This window comes from Capricornis sumatraensis, chromosome 1 (genome assembly GCF_032405125.1).
Source record: "Capricornis sumatraensis isolate serow.1 chromosome 1, serow.2, whole genome shotgun sequence".
Classification (NCBI taxonomy): Eukaryota; Metazoa; Chordata; class Mammalia; order Artiodactyla; family Bovidae; genus Capricornis; species Capricornis sumatraensis.
This window is the reverse complement of record NC_091069.1, coordinates 176,378,291-176,397,886: the sequence shown is the minus strand read 5'-3', so window position 1 is coordinate 176,397,886 and position 19,596 is coordinate 176,378,291. Positions and strand designations below refer to the sequence as shown.

The 19,596-nt window shown below is 37.0% G+C and overlaps 1 protein-coding gene across 1 annotated transcript in view; it reads left to right on the top strand.

The window, feature by feature from the left end:
- The window catches only part of OSBPL11 (oxysterol binding protein like 11), a 97,449-nt gene that overhangs the window by 62,187 nt on the left and 15,666 nt on the right, over nucleotides 1-19,596 (top strand). The window contains exons 9-10 of the mRNA XM_068974210.1: nucleotides 5,171-5,669; nucleotides 8,479-8,665. Coding sequence (XP_068830311.1) covers nucleotides 5,171-5,669; nucleotides 8,479-8,665 — 686 coding nt within the window. The remainder of the gene's footprint in view (nucleotides 1-5,170; nucleotides 5,670-8,478; nucleotides 8,666-19,596) is intronic.

Below are 19,596 nucleotides of genomic sequence, written 5' to 3'. Positions count from 1 at the left end.
CTATATTACACAAGCAGGAGGCCAGATTTGACCTGAAGGCCATAGTTTGCACACCCCTGGTGTGCAGGCTTGCTACTTTAAAAATGTGGCATGAATTAATTTGATGGTGGGAGTCCTTTTACTGTGTGCTGTGCTTAGTTGCTCAGTTGTGTTTGACTCTCTGTGACCGCATGAACTGTAGCCTGCCATGTTCCTCTGTCCATGGGGATTTGCCAGGCAAGAATACTAGAGTGGGTTGCCATGCCCTCCTCCAGGGGATCTTTCTAACCAGGGACTGAACCCAGGTCTCCCACATTGCAGGTGGATTCCTACCATCTGAGCCACCAGGGAAGTCCAAGAATACTGGAGTAGGTAGCCTATCCCTTCTCCAGGGGAACTTCCTGACCCAAGAATCGAACCAGGATCTCCTGCATTGCAGGTGAATTCTTTACCAGCTGAGCTACCAAGGAAGCCCCCTTTCACTATATATGTGTATATCAAATCACTACAATGTACACTTTAAATAACTTATGATTTTATTTGTCAGTTATACCTTAGAACTGAAAGAAGAAAAAAAATCTGCAAGTCAGTATCATCACCATCACCTGAGAACTTGTTAGAAATGTATAATCTTGGCCCCAGTCTCAAAGTTAGAGAAACAGAATCTGCGTTTCAGTAAATATGTATATATACATTAAAGTTTGAGAAGCACTCATGTATAGTTTTTAATTTTAGGCCCATCTTCTCCATTCCCAGTTTATCTAATGAGTGTGCCTTAATTTGTTTTAACAATTAATCCATGACATTGATTTAGAAAGCCAATGAGGTTCAAAACCTATGTATGTTAAACATTACTTACTGTGGAATTATATATTTTGAATCACTACTAACACTACTTTGCGTTAGTTTGGAATTTCAAAATTGACTTCAGGATGTATATTTCGAATTGAGGTTTTCAATGCCTATGAGGTAATAAAAGTATATATTAAAAGGTTGTTTGATTCCAGTGAATTACTTACCTGAAAATGTAACTTAAATAAAAAGAATTTTGCTTTTAGCATTCACTTTGAATTATTTAAAAATCAAAAAACATATTTCTCTACTTAGACTTACAGTAGTTATAAGAAAGTTTGTAAGTTGGTTCAGTTAATAACCTACTAAGAAGCAGATATTTTAGGAATAAAGAAAGCCATTTAACAATTCATCTTTCATCTAATCTTAGTATTTCAACTGGGTATCATTTTTATTCTAGAAATATTTTCGTATTAGTGGTTCAGAAAACACTAGTTTTAAAATTGGTTAAAATGAGCATTTGGTATAGAGTTTATTTGGTTATTGTGGTGTTTATTGTCTTCTAGTAAATTTAGGTTTGTAAGTCATAAGAACAGTGTTGGGCTTTATAAGGTATTCAGTTCAGTTCAGTTCAGTCACTCAGTCGTATCTGACTCTTTGCGACCCCGTGAATCGCAGCACGCCAGGCCTCCCTGTCCATCACCACTCCCGGAGTTTACCCAAACTCATGTCCATTGAGTCAGTGATGCCATCCAGCCATCTCATCCTCAGTCGTCCCCTTCTCCTCCTGCCCCCAATCCCTCCCAGCATCAGGGTCTTTTCCAGTGAGTCAGCTCTTCGCGTGAGGTGGCCAAAGTATTGGAGTTCAGCTTCAGCATCAGTCCTTTCATTGAACACCCAGGACCAGTCTCCTTTAGGATGGACTGGTTGGATCTCCTTGCAGTCCAAGGGACTCTCAAGAGTCTTCTCCAACACCATAGTTGAAAAGCATCAATTCTTTGGCGCTCAGCTTTCTTCACAGTCCAACTCTCGCATCCATACATGACCACAGGAAAAACCATAGCCTTGACTAGACGGACCTTTGTTGGCAAAGTAATGTCTCTGCTTTTGAATATGCTATCTAGGTTGGTCATAACTTTTCTTCCAAGGAGTAAGCGTCTTTTAATTTCATGGCTGCAATCACCAGTGATTTTGGAGGCACCCCCCCCCCCAAAAAAAAATAAAGTCTGTCACTGTTTCCCCATCTATTTCCCATGAAGTGATGTCAGGCCACCTTATATTCCAGACACTGTTCTAGGTACTGTGACTACAGCAACAAAGAAGGTCCTTACTTGCATATTGTGAATAAGTAATAGCCATTTTCCCCGTTATTTTGTTCTTTTAAAAATAGTGTCATGAATTTAGTATAAACTTTTCAAAGGAAGTTTTTGAAAAATGAAAGGAAAAAATCTATAATTCTACCATCCTAACAATACAAATGTTACTTTTTGTGATTTCTTTTCAGTTTTTCTTTATATAATATTTTATATTCAATTTTATAACATTTCCATTTTTTTCAGTTAATATGTTTTGTTTGTGAAGTGTATTGTACATATAGAAGACTGGCTAGAGTGCATAGAAACAGTTCAGAAAACAATGGTAAAACAAATACCTGTGTACCCACCTCTGATTAAGTTACAGAACATTGCCAGATCTTGGAAGCTCTCTGAGTGCCCCTTCCAGTTGTAGTCCTCTGTTTTTTCCTAGATGTAACTACTTAACTTATCTTTTGTGTTAATCATCCTCCTGCTTTCATTTATAGTTTTACCACCTATATATGTACCCTGTAACAGTGTTACTTAAAGGAAAGTGAATAGTGAGTACAGTCTTGGCTGTATATTTTCTTTATATTTCTTTGTCAAGTCACTCAGTCGTGTCCGATTCTTTGTGACCCTATGGACTGTAGCTTACCAGTCCATGGAATTTTCCAGGCAAGAATACTGAAGTGGGTTGCCATTTCCTTATCCAGGGGATCTTCCCAACCCAGGGATTGAACCCAGGTCTCCTGTATTGCAGGCAGACACTTTACTGTCTGAGCCACCAGGGAAGGAGAGGTATTCTTAGAGATCTGTTGTTTCTTGGATTTCCACTCATGTTTAAGTATAGAGGAACTAAAAACCTGATTTTAAGTTTTGAACATGTGAGTGGAGCCTGTGCTTTTCAACACTGAGTAATCTAAATTTGTTGGGGAACCTGATGTTAGTATCATTAGATTTTTCCTCTATGGTTAGTCAAGTTCCCCTAGAGGAAAATTCTTCTAACTTCTTGCTTGATAGGTAAAGCAAGTAGGAGTTAGGGAGGAGAAGAGGGCTAGGTGGGAAAGTGTCTTAGTATCAATCATTTAATTTATAGAGGGTTACTTTGTACCCTTTTATCATATCATTTAACTAGACCCAGAGTAATGGCACCCCACTCCAGTACTCTTGCCTGGAAAATCCCATAGACAGAGGAACCTGGTAGGCTGCCGTCTATGGGGTCGTTAAGAGTCGGGCACAACTGAGCGACTTCACTTTCGTTTTTCACTTTCATGCATTGGAGAAGGAAATGGCAACCCACTCCAGTGTTCTTGCCTGGAGAATCCCAGGGATGGCGGAGTCTGGTGTGCTGCCATCTGTGGGGTCGCACAGAATCGGACACGATTGAAGCGACTTAGCAGCAGCAGAGTATTCTTGGGTATCCCTGTGGCTCAGCTAGTTAAGAATCCGCTTGCAATGCGGGAGACCTGGGTTCGATCCTTGGGCTGGGAAGATCTCCTGGAGAAGGGCATAGGTTCTCCAAACCCATTCCAGTATTCTTGCCTGGAGAATCCCCATAGATAGAGGAATCTGGTGGGCTACAGTCCACGGGGTTGCAAAGAATTGGACACAACTGAACTGACTTAAGCACAGTACAGAGGTAAAAACATAGACTGTTTTAATTTTATTTTCACATTTCTTACTTCCTAAGACTTGATTCTTGGAAGAATCATTATTAGGCTAAATGGATATGAAATCTTCAGGCTCTTGAAAAAATGTTACCAGATTGTTTTGTCACAGAGTTGAACCAATTTCAGTGCTTCTCCAATTCTGCTTTAAATAAAATGTTTAATCTTCCTTCTATTTACCTGACTTTAAGTATCAAAAGGTATTTTCTTAGAATTAGTCTTCTTGTGCTTAAAATTAAATGTAAATTACCATTCTCTTCCCTTATGTCTTTCCCCTTATGATACTTTTATCCAATCTAGGAATTTGAAGTGATTGTTTTTTTTTTAGTTGACCCTCTTCAAGTCCTGAATTGATTGTTTGACCTTAACCATTTGGAAAGGCTATTTCCTTTTAAGCATGCTTATATTTTTAAATTAATTTATTTTTAATTGAAGGATAATTGATTCATAACATTGCACTTGTTCCTGCCATACATTAACATGAATCAGGCATAGGTACACATAATGTTCCCTCCCTCTTGAACCTCCTTCCCACCTCCCTCCCCATCCCACCCCTCTAGGTTGTTACATAGAGAAAATTCCCATTAGCTGTCTATTTTACATATGGTAGTATATATGTTTCCATCTACTCTCTCCATTAGTCCCACCCTCTTCTTCCAGTCTGTGTCCATAAGTCTCTTCTTTATGTCTGCATATCCACTGCTGCCCAGTGAATAGGTTCATCAGCACCATCTTTCTAGGATCCATTTATATGCATTAATATACCATGTTTGTTTTTCTCTTTCTGACTTACTTCACTCTGTATATTAAGCTCTGGGTTCATCTACTTCATTTGAACTGACTCAAATGCATCCCTTTTTATGGCCGAGTAATATTCCATTACATATATGTATCACAACTTCTTTATTCATTCATCTGTTGATAGGCATCTAGGTTGCTTCCATGTCCTAGCTCTTGTAAATAGTGTTGCAGTGCACTTTGGAGTACGTGTGTCTTTTTCAATTTTGGTTTCCTCAAAGTATAGCACACTTATTTTTTACTGAGACAAATTACTTTTCTTTTGTGACTCTGCTTTTAATATCCATCTAGAATGAAATATTTTCAGAGAAATAAGAATCATTCTCTACAGATGTATCAGGTCTTTGAGAAGACCTCTAATTAGGAATATAAAGACCAAAATAAAGAAACAGACTTGAAAGAAGCAGAAATCTCATAGGAGAATAGAGGACCAGACCAGGAAGGTCCTCACCTTTATCTTCTAACCCTTCTCTTGAATTTTAATTTTTCCTATCATGTTTTAATTTTTTCTGAATTTTCTTTTTCAGAAAGCATTCTTGTTTCATGTGTATAATAGCATCTCAATTCTCTGAAAGTATTTATTACTGTTTTTTTGTGCTTCCCTCTTTGGTTGATTTGTTGTTGTTATTGTTGTTTTAGGTGGTGCTTCCTACATTTATCCTAGAGAAGCGATCCTTGTTGGAAATGTATGCAGACTTTATGTCTCATCCAGACCTATTTATAGCCATCACTAATGGAGCTACAGCTGAGGACAGGATGATTCGTTTTGTTGAGTACTACCTTACCTCATTTCACGAAGGCCGTAAGGGAGCCATTGCTAAGAAACCATACAATCCTATCATTGGAGAAACGTTTCACTGTTCCTGGAGGATGCCCAAAAGTGAGGTAGCATCCAGTGTCATTAACAGCTCTTCTACCCAGGCCATCACAAATCATGTACCTCCATCAGAGGAGGCTTTGAACCAGATGGGTTCAGACTGTTATATGGTCAGATTTGTTGCTGAGCAGGTTTCCCATCATCCTCCAGTCTCAGGATTTTATGCCGAATGTGCAGAGAGGAAAATGTGTGTAAATGCTCATGTCTGGACTAAGAGCAAATTCTTAGGCATGTCAATAGGCGTGACAATGGTTGGGGAAGGTAAGTAGAAAAAATATTCTCCAATTTTTCATATCAAACTATAGCCTTAAATTGGGGGAACTAGATAAATATCAATTGTAAATTTGAACTGTATGTGTACTGCTTTTCCCCCCAATTCCTAGTATGTTTCAGAATGTTGGTAGAGGGGAGAGTGTGAATCTATCAACAAATAAAAATTTTTTTTGCAATTTTTTCCCTGATTTTAAATGTAAATTATTTTTATTATAGAAAATTTAGTAAACTTAGAGCTGAGTGTCAAGGTGAAAAGGTATGTCTAATCCCTCCATTCAGAGATAGATAAATTTAGCTAGTATTTTGTATTTTTTCTATGTGTGTATGTTCATACATTCAGTTTTATAACATTAGGATTCTCTCTATGTAGTTGTGTCCTCCTTTTTTGCAGTGAATATTTTCTCAAGTTATTGATAATGCTTTAAAACATAAAACATGTTTTTATTATAAATAGCACTCAAGAAATATTTTCTAGGTAAATCTATGTCTATATCTTTTATATATCATAGGAAATATTCATAAAATATTTTAAAATATACTGCCAAACTTTTCATCTATTCCAGCACAAATGATTATAACAATTAAAAGGAATTGTTTTCTTTTAATTTCTTTTAACAATTAAACAAAGTTCTTACAAAGTTCTACAAAAAACAGATTAACAACAACAGATAAGTCTCCACAGAAATCATTGCAGAGTTAATGAAAATATAATGGCAGAAAAAAACTGCCATTTTAATGTCAAAGGAACACTCCTGTGCATGAGAAAATTTGTTTTAAATATAGACTGACACTGTAAGCATGGTGTAGTTAAGCCTGTGACTCTAACATTTTGAGATTGTGTTGTTTTAGCCCTGAAGAAAATATTTTATTCCCCTTACACGCATTCCTCATCTTTAACACCTATTGTGCTGAGTCAGTTTCCAAGTAATGTTTCAAACTAATCAAATTTTTTATAACATAGTAAGATATTGAATTAGTTTAAAAAAAAAAAAAGAGTTGGCTAACTCCGTTATAAGGTCTATCACATTAACCTTAGGCTCTTCACAAAGCAGTTTACTTAGAGATGAAAAACCTGAAGTCTGGTAGTGATGGAATGTGTCCAGAATCATAGAAATTAAGGCATAGTCAGATTTAGACCCTCATTCTTTGGCACACTTTCCCCAAAGGCAGTTACTCTTACCAGTTCATGAGACGGAAAGTATCTGGTAGCTTCCTCCCACTCTAAGAAACAAAATACCTTAAGAAATGAGGAAAAGCATTAATATCTTAGTCACGTGTTAAATGAGAAGGTGGTATTGATAGATTTTTTTAATTATTATTTAAGTGCTGGTTATATATTCATAGATTTGTCTTTTTAAAATTAAATTAACCATTGACACATTCAACAGAAGGTAAATTAAATCAGAGAATGGAACTTCTGACAATTTATTGTGCTCCTGTTAGCAGCTGTTTTTATTTTAAAGTAGAAGGAAAATGTGTTTAATTATTAGATAAATAAGATTTTAGAATTCTTTAAATTTCAGTTATCCTAGCTAGTCTTATTTTCCTGTTCAATAATTATATATTTCTTGGACCTTAAATTCCATAATGAATGTTAACTCATGTTAACTATATTCCTAGAAATAAAAGATCCTGAATCCAATTTGTAAGGCTAAGTGTTTTTAGAAAGGAACATGATATCCTTTCCAACTTAGAATTAATCAAGTTATTATCAAATACTTGAATAACCAAATATATATATGTCTCTGACAGCTACCATTATATATAAATATATACATGTTTCTTTTCATATGGCTCAATTTATTATTGCCCTTTGTGAAAACTACTAAGAACAATATAAAAAACAGTTGTTGTTGCTTTATGTAAAGTAGACTGCTTTAGAACTCAATCTGTCCTAAAAATTTGACTATATGAAAATATAATTTTTGCCCTTTTTTATGGACATTAAGAACACAGTACTTCATGAGCATTTATTAAGAGAGAGATACCCTCAGAGTTCAAACTAGCAGTACATATCTAGTTCAGTGTTTATTTTGATGGTGAACTAGGTAATGAGCTTAGGTTAGTAATGTAATTAGCTCAGGTCACTTCAATGTCTCTTAATCATCTGTGACAGATTGATTATTGATAAATGGAATTCCTTTTTTCCCCTGTAACCCTTTCTTATGTTTTTTTAAAGTCATCTTTTAATATACTATCATTTAATATGGAACAAGCCCCATTAGAATATTGTTTGAAAACTGTCATTTCTAATTCTTGTAGCTTTGCCTTAAATATTTCAGAATTTGGCAAGCAAAATTACTATGATGACATTAGTTTATATCATAAAATAACTTTTTTCTGTCCCTTAATATGCATAGAATAAAATGACAAACTCCCCCCATGTTGTTTGAGATTAAAGTCTATGTTATGTTAGATATTTAGTTATTCTAAAAGCTACTTTAAAAGTTATTAGTACTAGCTAAAGATCAGATCTTACGATGATACAGTCTAGCATGGACTTAAATTCTGACTTGAAGTTTTATTTTATTTTTAGGAGCATTAGAGGGAATTTTGTTCCATGAACCCCAAAGGGATAATAAGATCATAATGAAAGTAACCTTGATTAACTGTTACCATGAATTGTTGTCAAATGTAATTGTAAATGAAGCCAATTTCATCCAAAGCGAAAAGAAAACTAAGGAAAATTATGATGTTCCTTTACCAAGCAGAAGAAAATCTTAATATGGATTTTTCATAGCTATCTTTTTCTTGTTTGTTTTTTAAACATTATCCACCTTCATGTTTTCACATTCAGGTATCCTCAGTCTACTGGAGCATGGAGAAGAGTATACGTTTTCTCTGCCTTGTGCATATGCCCGGTCGATTTTAACTGTTCCTTGGGTAGAACTGGGTGGCAAAGTCAATGTCAACTGTGCAAAAACTGGGTACTCAGCCAGCATCACTTTTCATACTAAGCCGTTTTATGGTGGCAAACTGCACCGGTAAGAATATTTTAGTGATATCTGACTCTTATCAGTTTAATCTTGTATTATAACTCATTCATTTTCTGCTTTGTTTTTTGTGAAATGGGGTTGGATTTCTGTTCATGTTTTTTTTTTTTAAATATATTTCATCTTTGAAGGAATTCTGGAAATTATGATCTGATTTTAAAAATAGTGACAGATCTATCTACTCTAATAAACTAGAACTCCTAACAAATGGTATGTTGTTTCTGGTCCCATTTCTGCTTTTAAAGCGATTCAGACTTGAACTGAGACTTCGGTAGAGATATATTGCTACAGATTAGGAAGAGAATGTATTTACTGATCTATAAAGAATAATTCAAGAAGCACAGTGGTGGAAGTCAGTATCTTCAGGCACCAATACTGAATAATGGCTCTGTTCTGATTCCACCTAGGAATGGCCAGTTATTATACTCCTTTAATGGCTTGTTGGTTTCTTTAGCACTCGTCCAGATCACCCAACTACATGAAGACAGGTTTTCTAACAGGATCCTCAAAAGAATACTCTTTGTTTTAGCTTTTGATGTCTATTCTGATTATTCTGAAGTAGGGATAGTTTTCTTTACAGTTTGTATTAAAGAATAACATATTAAAGTATGTAAGTTGATTTTGGACCATTTCAAATAGTGTTTCTAGAACATTGGTGAATGCATGAATTTATATTTGATAGATACCTAGGAGTGGAATTGTTGGATCATAGGGAATGAAAATTTGACTTTATTATTGCAAAAAGTTTTCTTACATGGTTATACCAGAATGCACTAGCTTCGTTCATGTATGAAACTTTCAGTGTATATAGCTATTTTACTTCTTTACCAGACAGCTGGTACTGAACAGTCTTAGAAGTGGAAAGATTTATTGACTCCTAGGCATTGAATGGGCCTTAAAAAATACGAATTTCAAAATACTGAAGCACAGAATTAGAAAAGAAAAAATTAGTCAAACAGAACCACTGGAGATTATCAAAATAGTTGTCCTTTATCCTCAGAGAAGGTAGTATTACGGTTCACATTTTGTGGATGATTTCCTGCCTTTGCTTTATGTTTACTGGTGAGCTTTCCCATTCATAACTCCCCTGGTGGCTCAGGTGGTAAAGAATCCACCTCCAATGTGGGAGACCTAGGTTCCATCCCTGGGTTGGGAAGATCTCTTGGAGAAGGGAAAGGCTACCCACTCCAGTATTCTAGCCTGGAGAATCCGTGGACTGTATAGTCCATGGGGTTGCAAAGAGTTGGCCACCACTGAGCGACTTTTACTTTCAGTTTCCCATTCATAAATTTTTTTGTTTCTAGTTGTGGCCTTTTCTTTTCTGCGTAGAGAAGTTCCTTTGGCAATTATTGTAAAGCTGATTTGGTGGTGCTGAATTCTCTTAGCCTTTGCTTTTCTGTAAAGCTCTGAACAAGAGCCTTGCAGGTAGAGTTTTCTTGGCTGTAGGTTTTTCCTTCTCATCATTTTAATACATGGTGCCTGCAGAGGTACAATATATCCTAGCTTGCAAAGCTTCTACTGGAAAAAATTAGCTGATAACCATATTGAGATTCCCTTGAATGTTATTTGTTGCTTTTCATGTTTTCTCCTTGTCTTTAATTTTTGTCACTTTGATTAATATGTATCTCAGTGTGTTCTTCCTTGGGTTTATCCTGTATGGCACTCTGTGTTTCCTGGACTTGGGTCGTTATTTCCTTTCCCATATTAGGGAAGTTTTCTGTAATCTCTTCAAGTATTTTCTCAGGCCTTTTCTCTCTCTTCTCCTTCTGTGCTGTACTGTGTTTAAAGTGAAGCCACTCAGTCGTGTCTTACTCTTTGCGACCCCGTGGACTGTAGCATATCAGGTTCCTCCATCCATGGGATTTTCCAGGCAAGGGTACTGGAGTGGGTTGCCATTTCCTTCTCCAGAGGATCTTCCTGACCCAGAGATTGAACCCGGGTCTCCCATATTGTACCATCTGAGCCACCAGGAGAGAAAGCCCACTAAGTACTGTGTTTAGTCACTGTCAAATCCGACTCTTTGTGACCCCACCAGGCTCCTCTGTCCCTGGGGATTCTTCAGGCAAGAATACTGGAGTGGATTGCCATGCCCTGCTCCAGGGGATCTTCCCAACCCAGGGATCGAACCCAGGTCTCCTGTATTGCAGGCAGATTCTTTACCGTCTGAACCACTAGGGAAGCCCTATTCTCTTCTAGGACACTTCTCCTTCTGGGACCCCTATTATGCGAATGTTGGTGCATGTAATGTCCTAGAGGTCTCTTGAACTGTCTTCATTTCTCTTCATTATTTTATCTTTATTCTGTTCTGCAGCGGTGATTTCCACTACTCTGTCTTCCAGCTCACTTATCTGTGCTTCTGCCTCATTTATTCTGCTATTGATTCCTTCTAGTGTATTTTTCATTTCAGTTGTTATGTTGTTCGACTCTGTCCTTTGTATCTTCCAGCTCTGTTAAACAATTCTTCTATCTTCTTACTCTGTGCCTCTCTTCTTTTTCTGAGGTTTTGGGTCATCTTTACTATCTTTACTCTGAATTCTGTTTTCAGTAGATTGCCTGTCTCCACTTCACTTAGTTATTCTTCTGGCGTTTTTTTGTTTGTATTTCTTTGGATACTTGGAGACTTTTTGATATGATAGTGATTCTGACAAGGGTGAGGTAATATCTTATTGTTTTTTGATTTGCATTTCTCTAATGGTTAGCAGTATTGAGCATCTTTTCATGTTCATGTTAGCCATCTGTATGCCATCTTTGGAAAACTGTCTATTTAGGTCTTTTGCCTACTTTTTGATTGGGTTGTTTGAGTTTTTTTGATACTGAGTTGTATGAGGTGTTTGTGTATTTTGGATGTTAACCACCCCCCCCCCCCGCACTTTTTATTGGAGGTTAATTGCTATACAATGTTGTGGTGTCAACCCCTTATTGATCAACTCATTTTCAAATATTTTCTCATGTTCCATGGTTTTTCTTTTCATTTTGTTGATGGTTTTGTTTGCTGTGCACAAGCTTTTAAATTTAATTAGTTCCCATTCATTTATTTTTGGTTTTGTTTCTTGTACTAATCGAAGAAAATACTGCTACAAGTTATGCTAAAAAGTGTTTCTCCTATGTTCTTCTCTAAAAGTTTTATGGCTTTAGGTCTTTAAATCATTTTGAGTTTATTTTTGTATATAGTGTGAGGGAAATACAGTAAGTGTGAGCTTCTTTCTTCTTAAAGATACAGTCTTGTCCACCCTGTCAAATTATGGCTTTTCCCAATGATGTTTTGATCTGCTACTGATTAGCTTCTATATGAGCCCTTGGATTTGATATTTTGGGAGCTTTGTACAATTGATACTCCCTTTTTCCTCTAGGATAACCTTTCAGAAGTTTGAAAACAGCCATTGTGCATTCTCTTCATGTTTAATAAATTGAGAGTTGTACCTACATAATAGCTGTATGTATAGACTTTCTCCAGGGAGAGATCTTTAATATTATAAGGTTTTTAATAGATAGTTATTAAAGACTTTCCTTTATTCATATTATTCAAGGTGTTGTTCTCCAGTGAATTCTTGCGTTTTACAAGTGTTGCTCAATGAATAAAGACTTTCTCACATTCATTTAATTGACCTTGTATCTGCTCTATGAATTCTCTGATACTCATCAAGAGTCTCCTGTTAAAGACTTCTTCCCATTCATTATGTATATAGGATTACTCCCCAATATGAATTGTCTTCTGTACATTGAGGCCAGAGCTCCAGCTAAAGGGTCTCCTACATTGATTTCAAAAATAGCATTTCCTCCCAGGAGTTCTCTGATGTCAATTAAGGTAGAGCTCTGGCTAAAGTCTACATTTACTGGCCATTTACTACAATTACTTCATTTGTAGGGTCCTTCTCCAGTGTAAATTATCTTGTATTACCTGAGTCAAGTGGTGATGAAGGACTTTCCCACCTAAATCACATTCATACAGGGTTTTTTTAAGTTGTTTTTTTTTTTGGTATGGACTCTTTCGTGTGGTTTAAGGAGTGAATGATTATAGAGAGTTGCCTCACAGCATTTGTCTTCATATAATTTTCCTCTTTGTTTTCTCTTGTGCCATTTAACATATGAATGACTAATAAAGGTTTTTCTCCAGGATGAGTTCTCCCATGTCTATACTGAGTAAATAATGACTGGACTTCTTTTGAAATCATTATTTATCATAAGGCTTCTCTGCTCTGTGAACTCTAACGTTCAGCAATACCCACTCTTCCTGATGAAGTCCATAATCATGTCCTTTGACTTCCTGTGTCTGCAGTTTTGAAAACTCAGCTGTTGTCTGTCTCACTCAGTATTCCCTGCTAGGAGCAGGCAGTAAACAAACAAAGCAGAGATGCGCTGACGAGCCTGATGCCCACCAATGGCTGAATCTCCAAGGGCAGCTCCAGAGAGCAGATTTGCAGGATTAGGATTCAGGTTGGCGAGTGGGAGGAAAGGTGGCTGGCTAATTTTATAGTTCCTTTTTTCTCTGTATGTAATTTTCATAGCCCTTCTACGCAAAAATAGTTTCATTTATTTAACTACTCTGTAGCCACAATTTTGTTGATACAGAATCTATATTAAAAGTTAGAGGTACTTTAAAAGATAGGGCACGTTCAGCCTTACTTTTATGATTTAACATTCCTATCATATTATCTTTAGTGATATTTTTGTTGACAAATTCAAAATTTATTCTGAAGGCAGTGGGAGCCAATGAAACATTCAAACATTTAATGATATATTTTGTTTATTTTACTTATTTTTATCTTTTCTTTTGTAATCATTTCAAACCCACAGAAGAGTTATAAAAATTCTCATGTCCCCTTTGCCTAGATTTTTAGTTGGTAACATTTTGTTACAACAGCCTTATCAAAATCTCTCTATATTTATACACACATACTTTATTGTCATTGTTGTTTTATTGTTATTTTATTCCTGAAACATTTGAGAGTTAAAACGTCATGACATTTTACCCAAGTATTTCAGCCAGAATTTCCCAAGAACAGGAAAATGCTCTTACATAATTACTCTGTCCATGATATTCTCCAGGCAAGAATACTGGACTGAGTAGCCATTCCCTTCTCCAGTGGATCTTCACAACCCAAGGATTGAACCTGGGTGTCCTGCATTGCAGGTAGATTCTTTACTGTCTAACCACCAGGGAAACCAACATAATCATGAATGTTGTCAAATTCAGGAAATATAAAATGATACAATACCATTATCTAATGTATAATCCAAATTAAATTTTTGTCAATTGGCCTGATAATTAGCAATCTATTCTCTCCTGACCCAGGATCATGCATTACATTTTCTTGTTATATCCCTTTAGTCTCATTTAATTAGCAATATTTCTTCAGCCTTTATTTGTCATTTATGACATTGACATTTTTGAAGATTACAGGCTGGTTTTATAAAACGCATCTCTTTAATTTGGGTTTGTCTTTCGTTTTAGGTTCACGTTATACATTTTTTATAAGAATACAATATGAGCAATGTTGTATTTGGAAGTGATATGCTTCCCATCAATAAAAATCAATTTGGTGGCAGATAAAGATTAGATTAGGGTTGTGGGGCACGGCATTAGAAGTTGGGAGACCAGTTAGGCATTCAGAATGGATAGACTTCAAGGAGTAACTGACTGGTATAGGGGAAGCCAGTATGTGTAAGATAAGTTTGGATGATGACCTAGTTATCTATGGCTTGTAATAAACCTCTCTAAAGCTTAGTGCTTAAACAGCAATTTATTGTTGTCACTGTAGTTCTGTGGGTTGGCTGTGCTCAGTTAGGCGATTATCACATGGCATCTTTCATGTGGTTGTGTTGGGCCTCGATTGTGGCTTCAGTTACCTCTGGGCTTGAGCCAGCTGAGTATCAAAAGCAGCTTAGTCACATGGGAGGCAGGAGAGCTGGCTGTTGACCAGGGCCTCAGCTGGGGCTGTAATCCAAGGGGGACCACATGTGGTCTTTCCACATTACTGGAGCTTCTTTTATCTTGACATCTGGGTTCCTAAGAGGGAGGGAGTATCCAAAACCAAGAATTTCAAAAGTCTTACTGGCTTTTGATACCTTGTGTTCATACTTTGACTTTTTGAAGACTTCTAATGATTTTAGATAGATATCCTTGGTTTGTTAATGATCAGTCATTACATTTGCCATCTTATTTCTTTTAATATTTTACTTAAGTTGGCTTCCTTTCTCCTTTCGTACCTTCTAACCTGTCCAAAAGGCCATGGGTCTTTTTGTTACCTGGAAGTATACTTTTGGTTGACTCTAGAGTTTCCTCAATTTCTCCACTGTGATTTCCCTTAATAAACTGCCACCAAATTGATTTTTATTGATGGGAACCAATGATTTCACTTAATTTCATATTTAAAAGATTAATACTAGAAACAGGTTTCTCTGTTTTGATATCTTTTCTTCTTTGATTTTACAGAATATTTTAACTTAGGCTCTCTTTGGTGTCTTTATTAACCATGCCTCCCTCCTCAGACATAGCCTAGTTTTTTACTGCTATCCGCAATCAAGCAGACACATTATCTGCTGTCTGCATTTGGTATAAATATATTATCTTCCACTTGCCTTTCCTTACTCCCTCATTTTCCACAGCTATCTCTGATGGAGCCAAACAGGCCTAGTTAACTGTTCCTCATGCCCTTTTCCATATCCTGATCCCATTTTCCATTTTTAAATATATGTAGTGGTATAATGTCATTAAGATTGTGTCAGCTAACTGCTAAGTGGCACACTGAAGATATAGAAAAGAAAAAAAAAGAACACCCGCCTTCAAGAAGCTTTTGTTTTTCAGTTGCTAAGTTATGTCTGACTCTTTGTGACCCCATGAACTGTAGCATACCAGGCTTTCCTGTCCTCTATCTCCCAGGGTTTCCTCAAACTTGTGTCCATTGAGTTGGTGATGCCATCTAACCATCTCATCCTCTGTTGACCCTTCTCTTCCTGCCCTCAGTCTTTCCCAGCATCAGAGTCTTTTCCAGCAAATTGGCTCTTCACATCAGGTGGCCAAAGTATTGGAACTTCAGCTTCAGTATCAGTCCTTCCAGTTTATACTCAGGGTTGGTTTCTGTTAGGATTGACTTGTTTGATCTCCTTGCTGTCCAAGGGATTCTAAAGAGTCTTCTCCAGCCTCATAGTTTGAAGCATCAATTCTTCAGTACTCAGCCTTCTTTATGGTCCAACTCTCACGTCCGTACGTGACTACAGAAAAACCACAGCTTTGACTGCACTTACATGGTCCCTATGTGGACCTTTGTCAGCAAAGTGAGGTCTCTGCATTTTAGTACGCTGTCTAGGTTATCATAGCTTTTCTTCCAAGGAGAAAGTGTCTTTTAATTTCATGGCTGCAGTCATAGTCCACAGTGATTTTGGAGCCCAAGAAAATAAAATCTGTCACTGTTTCCACTTTTCCCCATCTGTTTGCCATGAAGTTTTGGGACCATATGCCACAATCTTAGTTGTTTGAGTGTTGAGTTTTAAGCCAGTTTTTTTCACTTCACTCTTTCACCCTCATCAAGAGGCTCTTTAGTTCTTCTTTGCTTTCTGCCATTAGAGTGGTATCACCTGCATATCTAAGGTTGTTGATATTTCTCCCGGCCATCTTGATTCCAGCTTGTGAGTCATCCAGCCTGTGATTTTGCATGATGTACTCTGCATATAAGTTACATAAGCAAGGTGACAGTGTACAACCTTGACATATTCCTTTCCCAATTTGGAACCAGTCTGTGGTTCCATGTCTGGTTCTAACTGTTGCTTCTTGACCTCCATACAAGTTTCTCAGGAGATAGGTAAGGTGGTCTGGTATTTGAATCTCTTTCAGAATTTTCCACAGTTTGTTGTGATCTGTGCTGTCAGAGGCTTTAGTGTAGTCAAATGAAGCAGAGGGTTTCTTTTGAATTCCCTTGCTTTTTCTGTAATCTAAAGGATATTGGCAATTTAATCTCTGGTCCTGCTGCCTTTTCTAAATCCAGCTTGTACATCTGGAAGTTCTCTGTTTATCTACTGTTGAAGCCTACCTTGAAGAATTTTGAGCGTTACATTGCTGGCATGTGAAATGAGAGCAATTGTATTGTAGTTTGAACATTCTTTGGCATTGCCCTTCTTTGGGATTGGAATGAAAACTGACTGTTTGCAGTCCTGTTGCCAGCAAATTTGGAAAACTCACAGTGGCACCCAATATGTCAAGAAGCTTAGATATTCTAGTATTAGAATTCAGAACCCTATCTTTGGAAAGCATTTTTAAGGCTTTCAGGAAAAACTCATGTATAACAGACAGTTAAAAATAACATCTTTTATTATAATAAACATGGTGATGGAAAAGGATGAATATTCTCATGTAGTGGCATTAAGTAACGTGATAGGACAGTGTGTCCTGTAGTTGTTCTGCATAAAATATAATTATCTTTCATGTGGTGTTTCTTATATACATATCTAAAACCCAAAGCTGAAGTCTTAACTTTCAATCTTTAAATAAAAGCTTCCTGTGTGAAGCCAAGTTAATATATCCAGTGATTTTCTAGTAGTCTGTGGGCTTGCCAGTTGGCACTAGTGGTAAAGAACCCAGCTGCCAATGTAGGAGACATAAGAGACAGGTTCAATCCCTGGGTTGGGAAGATTCCCTGGAGGAGGGCATGGCAACCCACTCCAGTATTCTTGCCTGGAGAATCCCCTGGACAGAGAAGCCTGGTGGGCTAACGTCCATAGAGCTGCAGAGTAGGGCACAACTGAAGCAACTTAGCACGTGTGTATGCATGACCTATCTCTAGTTGTGCAGTTCTTGTTCCCTGCCCCATTTCTTGTCATGATGATCTTGCTATGACTGCAGTAAGCAGCAAAGACTCCGTGTAACCCAGCATGCTTGTTACTTTTTAAGTAGAAAGGCTTGTGACAGAGATAATAATAACTTGAGAGATTGTGGCAATAGAAGAAAGATCAAGTGAGAAATGGATTATTATCCCTAAGTTTGCAGAATATAGTTTTGGGTGTGTCTGGTTATAAGATGGAAGAGGTAAGTGTTTAGTGCCATTTCTTTATATCCTGTTTGGTTAGATATACATTTACAAGGAAGGAAACAATGTTGGCAGGTAGGATCAGAGAAGAAACATGGATGTCACAAGGGAAAACCCCTTAGCGGCATAGTTATTTAAGTTCATATGCTTTGAATTATAACCCAGAGTTCCCACTTCTGCTGTAATCTAGCAGACTTCGTGTTCTTTGTGTCTAATTAGCTACAATTATGCCTAACTTTTTATTTTTTTCTAACTTTTGATTTTTGATGTTTGGTCTGCTCTTGGATTCCAAACCCTAGTACGCCTTCATCTCTAAGATCTGGTTCGTTTGCTTATTGGCTCCTGTGCTGTTGTTGACGTTGTTGATGTTTAGTCACTGAGTCGTGTCTCATCCTTTTGCCCCCCCACCCCCATGAACCCCATGGAGCCTGCCAGGCTCCTCTCCATGAGATTTCCCAGGTGATAATGCTGGAGTGGGTTGCCATTTCCTTCTCCAGGGGATCTTCCTGACCCAGAGATCGACCCAGTGTCTTCTGCGCTGCAAGCAGGTACTTCACCACTGAGCCACCAGAAAGCCCATTGGCTCCCATACCTCTGCATTGAGTTTTGAATTTGTAGGCCATTCACTTCTCCTGATTAAAAGCTATGGATTCCCTAAATTCAACCATATCCTTCTGGTTCCAAGGCCCTTGACTTATATCTCACAAATGCTACTTCGGGTTTCTGAGCTGTCACCTGAACATGAGCTTGGGTCCTTTGGATTCCCTTTTGAATCCAGATAAACCATAATCCCTGGCACACTGACCAGACCCTAATATTTGCCCACTATTCTTTGAGTTCTCAATCTTTGTCTAGTCTTACCCTGTTGTTTGTGTCCAACAGTGAACATAGAGTACTTCATTAAAAATAATTAGACCTGTTTTCTATTCCAGCCTTCATTTGAGCTGCATCTTATCTGTCTGTTGATAAACCAGCCAGATAACCCTTCATTAAACTTTCAACAGTAGTGCTTGAGCACTCTCAGAGTTTTGTGTTGCTGGCAATAATGTTTGTATGCCAGTGCTCTTTTTAAGAGAATTATAAAATTTTTAATATATCTTATTTTTTCTATCTCTTGTTATCTGGTTTCTGTATTTAACTTAAAATTAAGCTGATGTGATTTTATACGAATTTATGTATCCAGAATTGCAAATTTTCTAAACTTTTTTTAATTTAAAAATTATTTATTCATTTATTTATTTTTGGATGCACTGGGTCTTCGTTGCTTTGTGTGGGTTTTTTCCTAGTTGCAACAAGCTGGGGCTACTCTTCTTTGTGGTACATAGTCTTCTCATTTCAGTGGCTTTTCTTGTTGCAGAACACAGGCTCTAGGGCCCATAGGTTTTAGCAGTTGTGGTGCACAAGGTTAGTTGCTCTGCGACATGTGGAATCTTCCTGGACCAGAGACTGAAGCCATGTCTCCTGCACCAGCAGGCGGATTTTTATCCACTGCACTACCAGAGAAATCGAGGGACTTTAATTTTTTAAATAAATAGGACTAGTTCTTTTTTAAAAAATGTTGAATAAGCTATAGTGTTGTAACATTTTTTTTTAACCCTGCCCCGACTATTTTAGCATTTTTGACTGTAATTTAAAAAGTTAATATTTTTCATATTCCTACTTAGTTTTAATGTTATAATAGTTGTTTGTAGCAGAAATTAAAATATCATACTTTGTAATCATTTATGGTAAGTCTCTAGTTTGATTCCCAGTATTCTTTCTAAAATTAAATTAATATTTTTTGAAAAAATTATCTTGGAAACTATCATGGATTTACAAGGATTCTGACTTTGGCACTGACAAATTGAAGCGAATCGTGTAACTATTTTAAACAGAATTCACAAAGTACATTCTTGGGGTTTT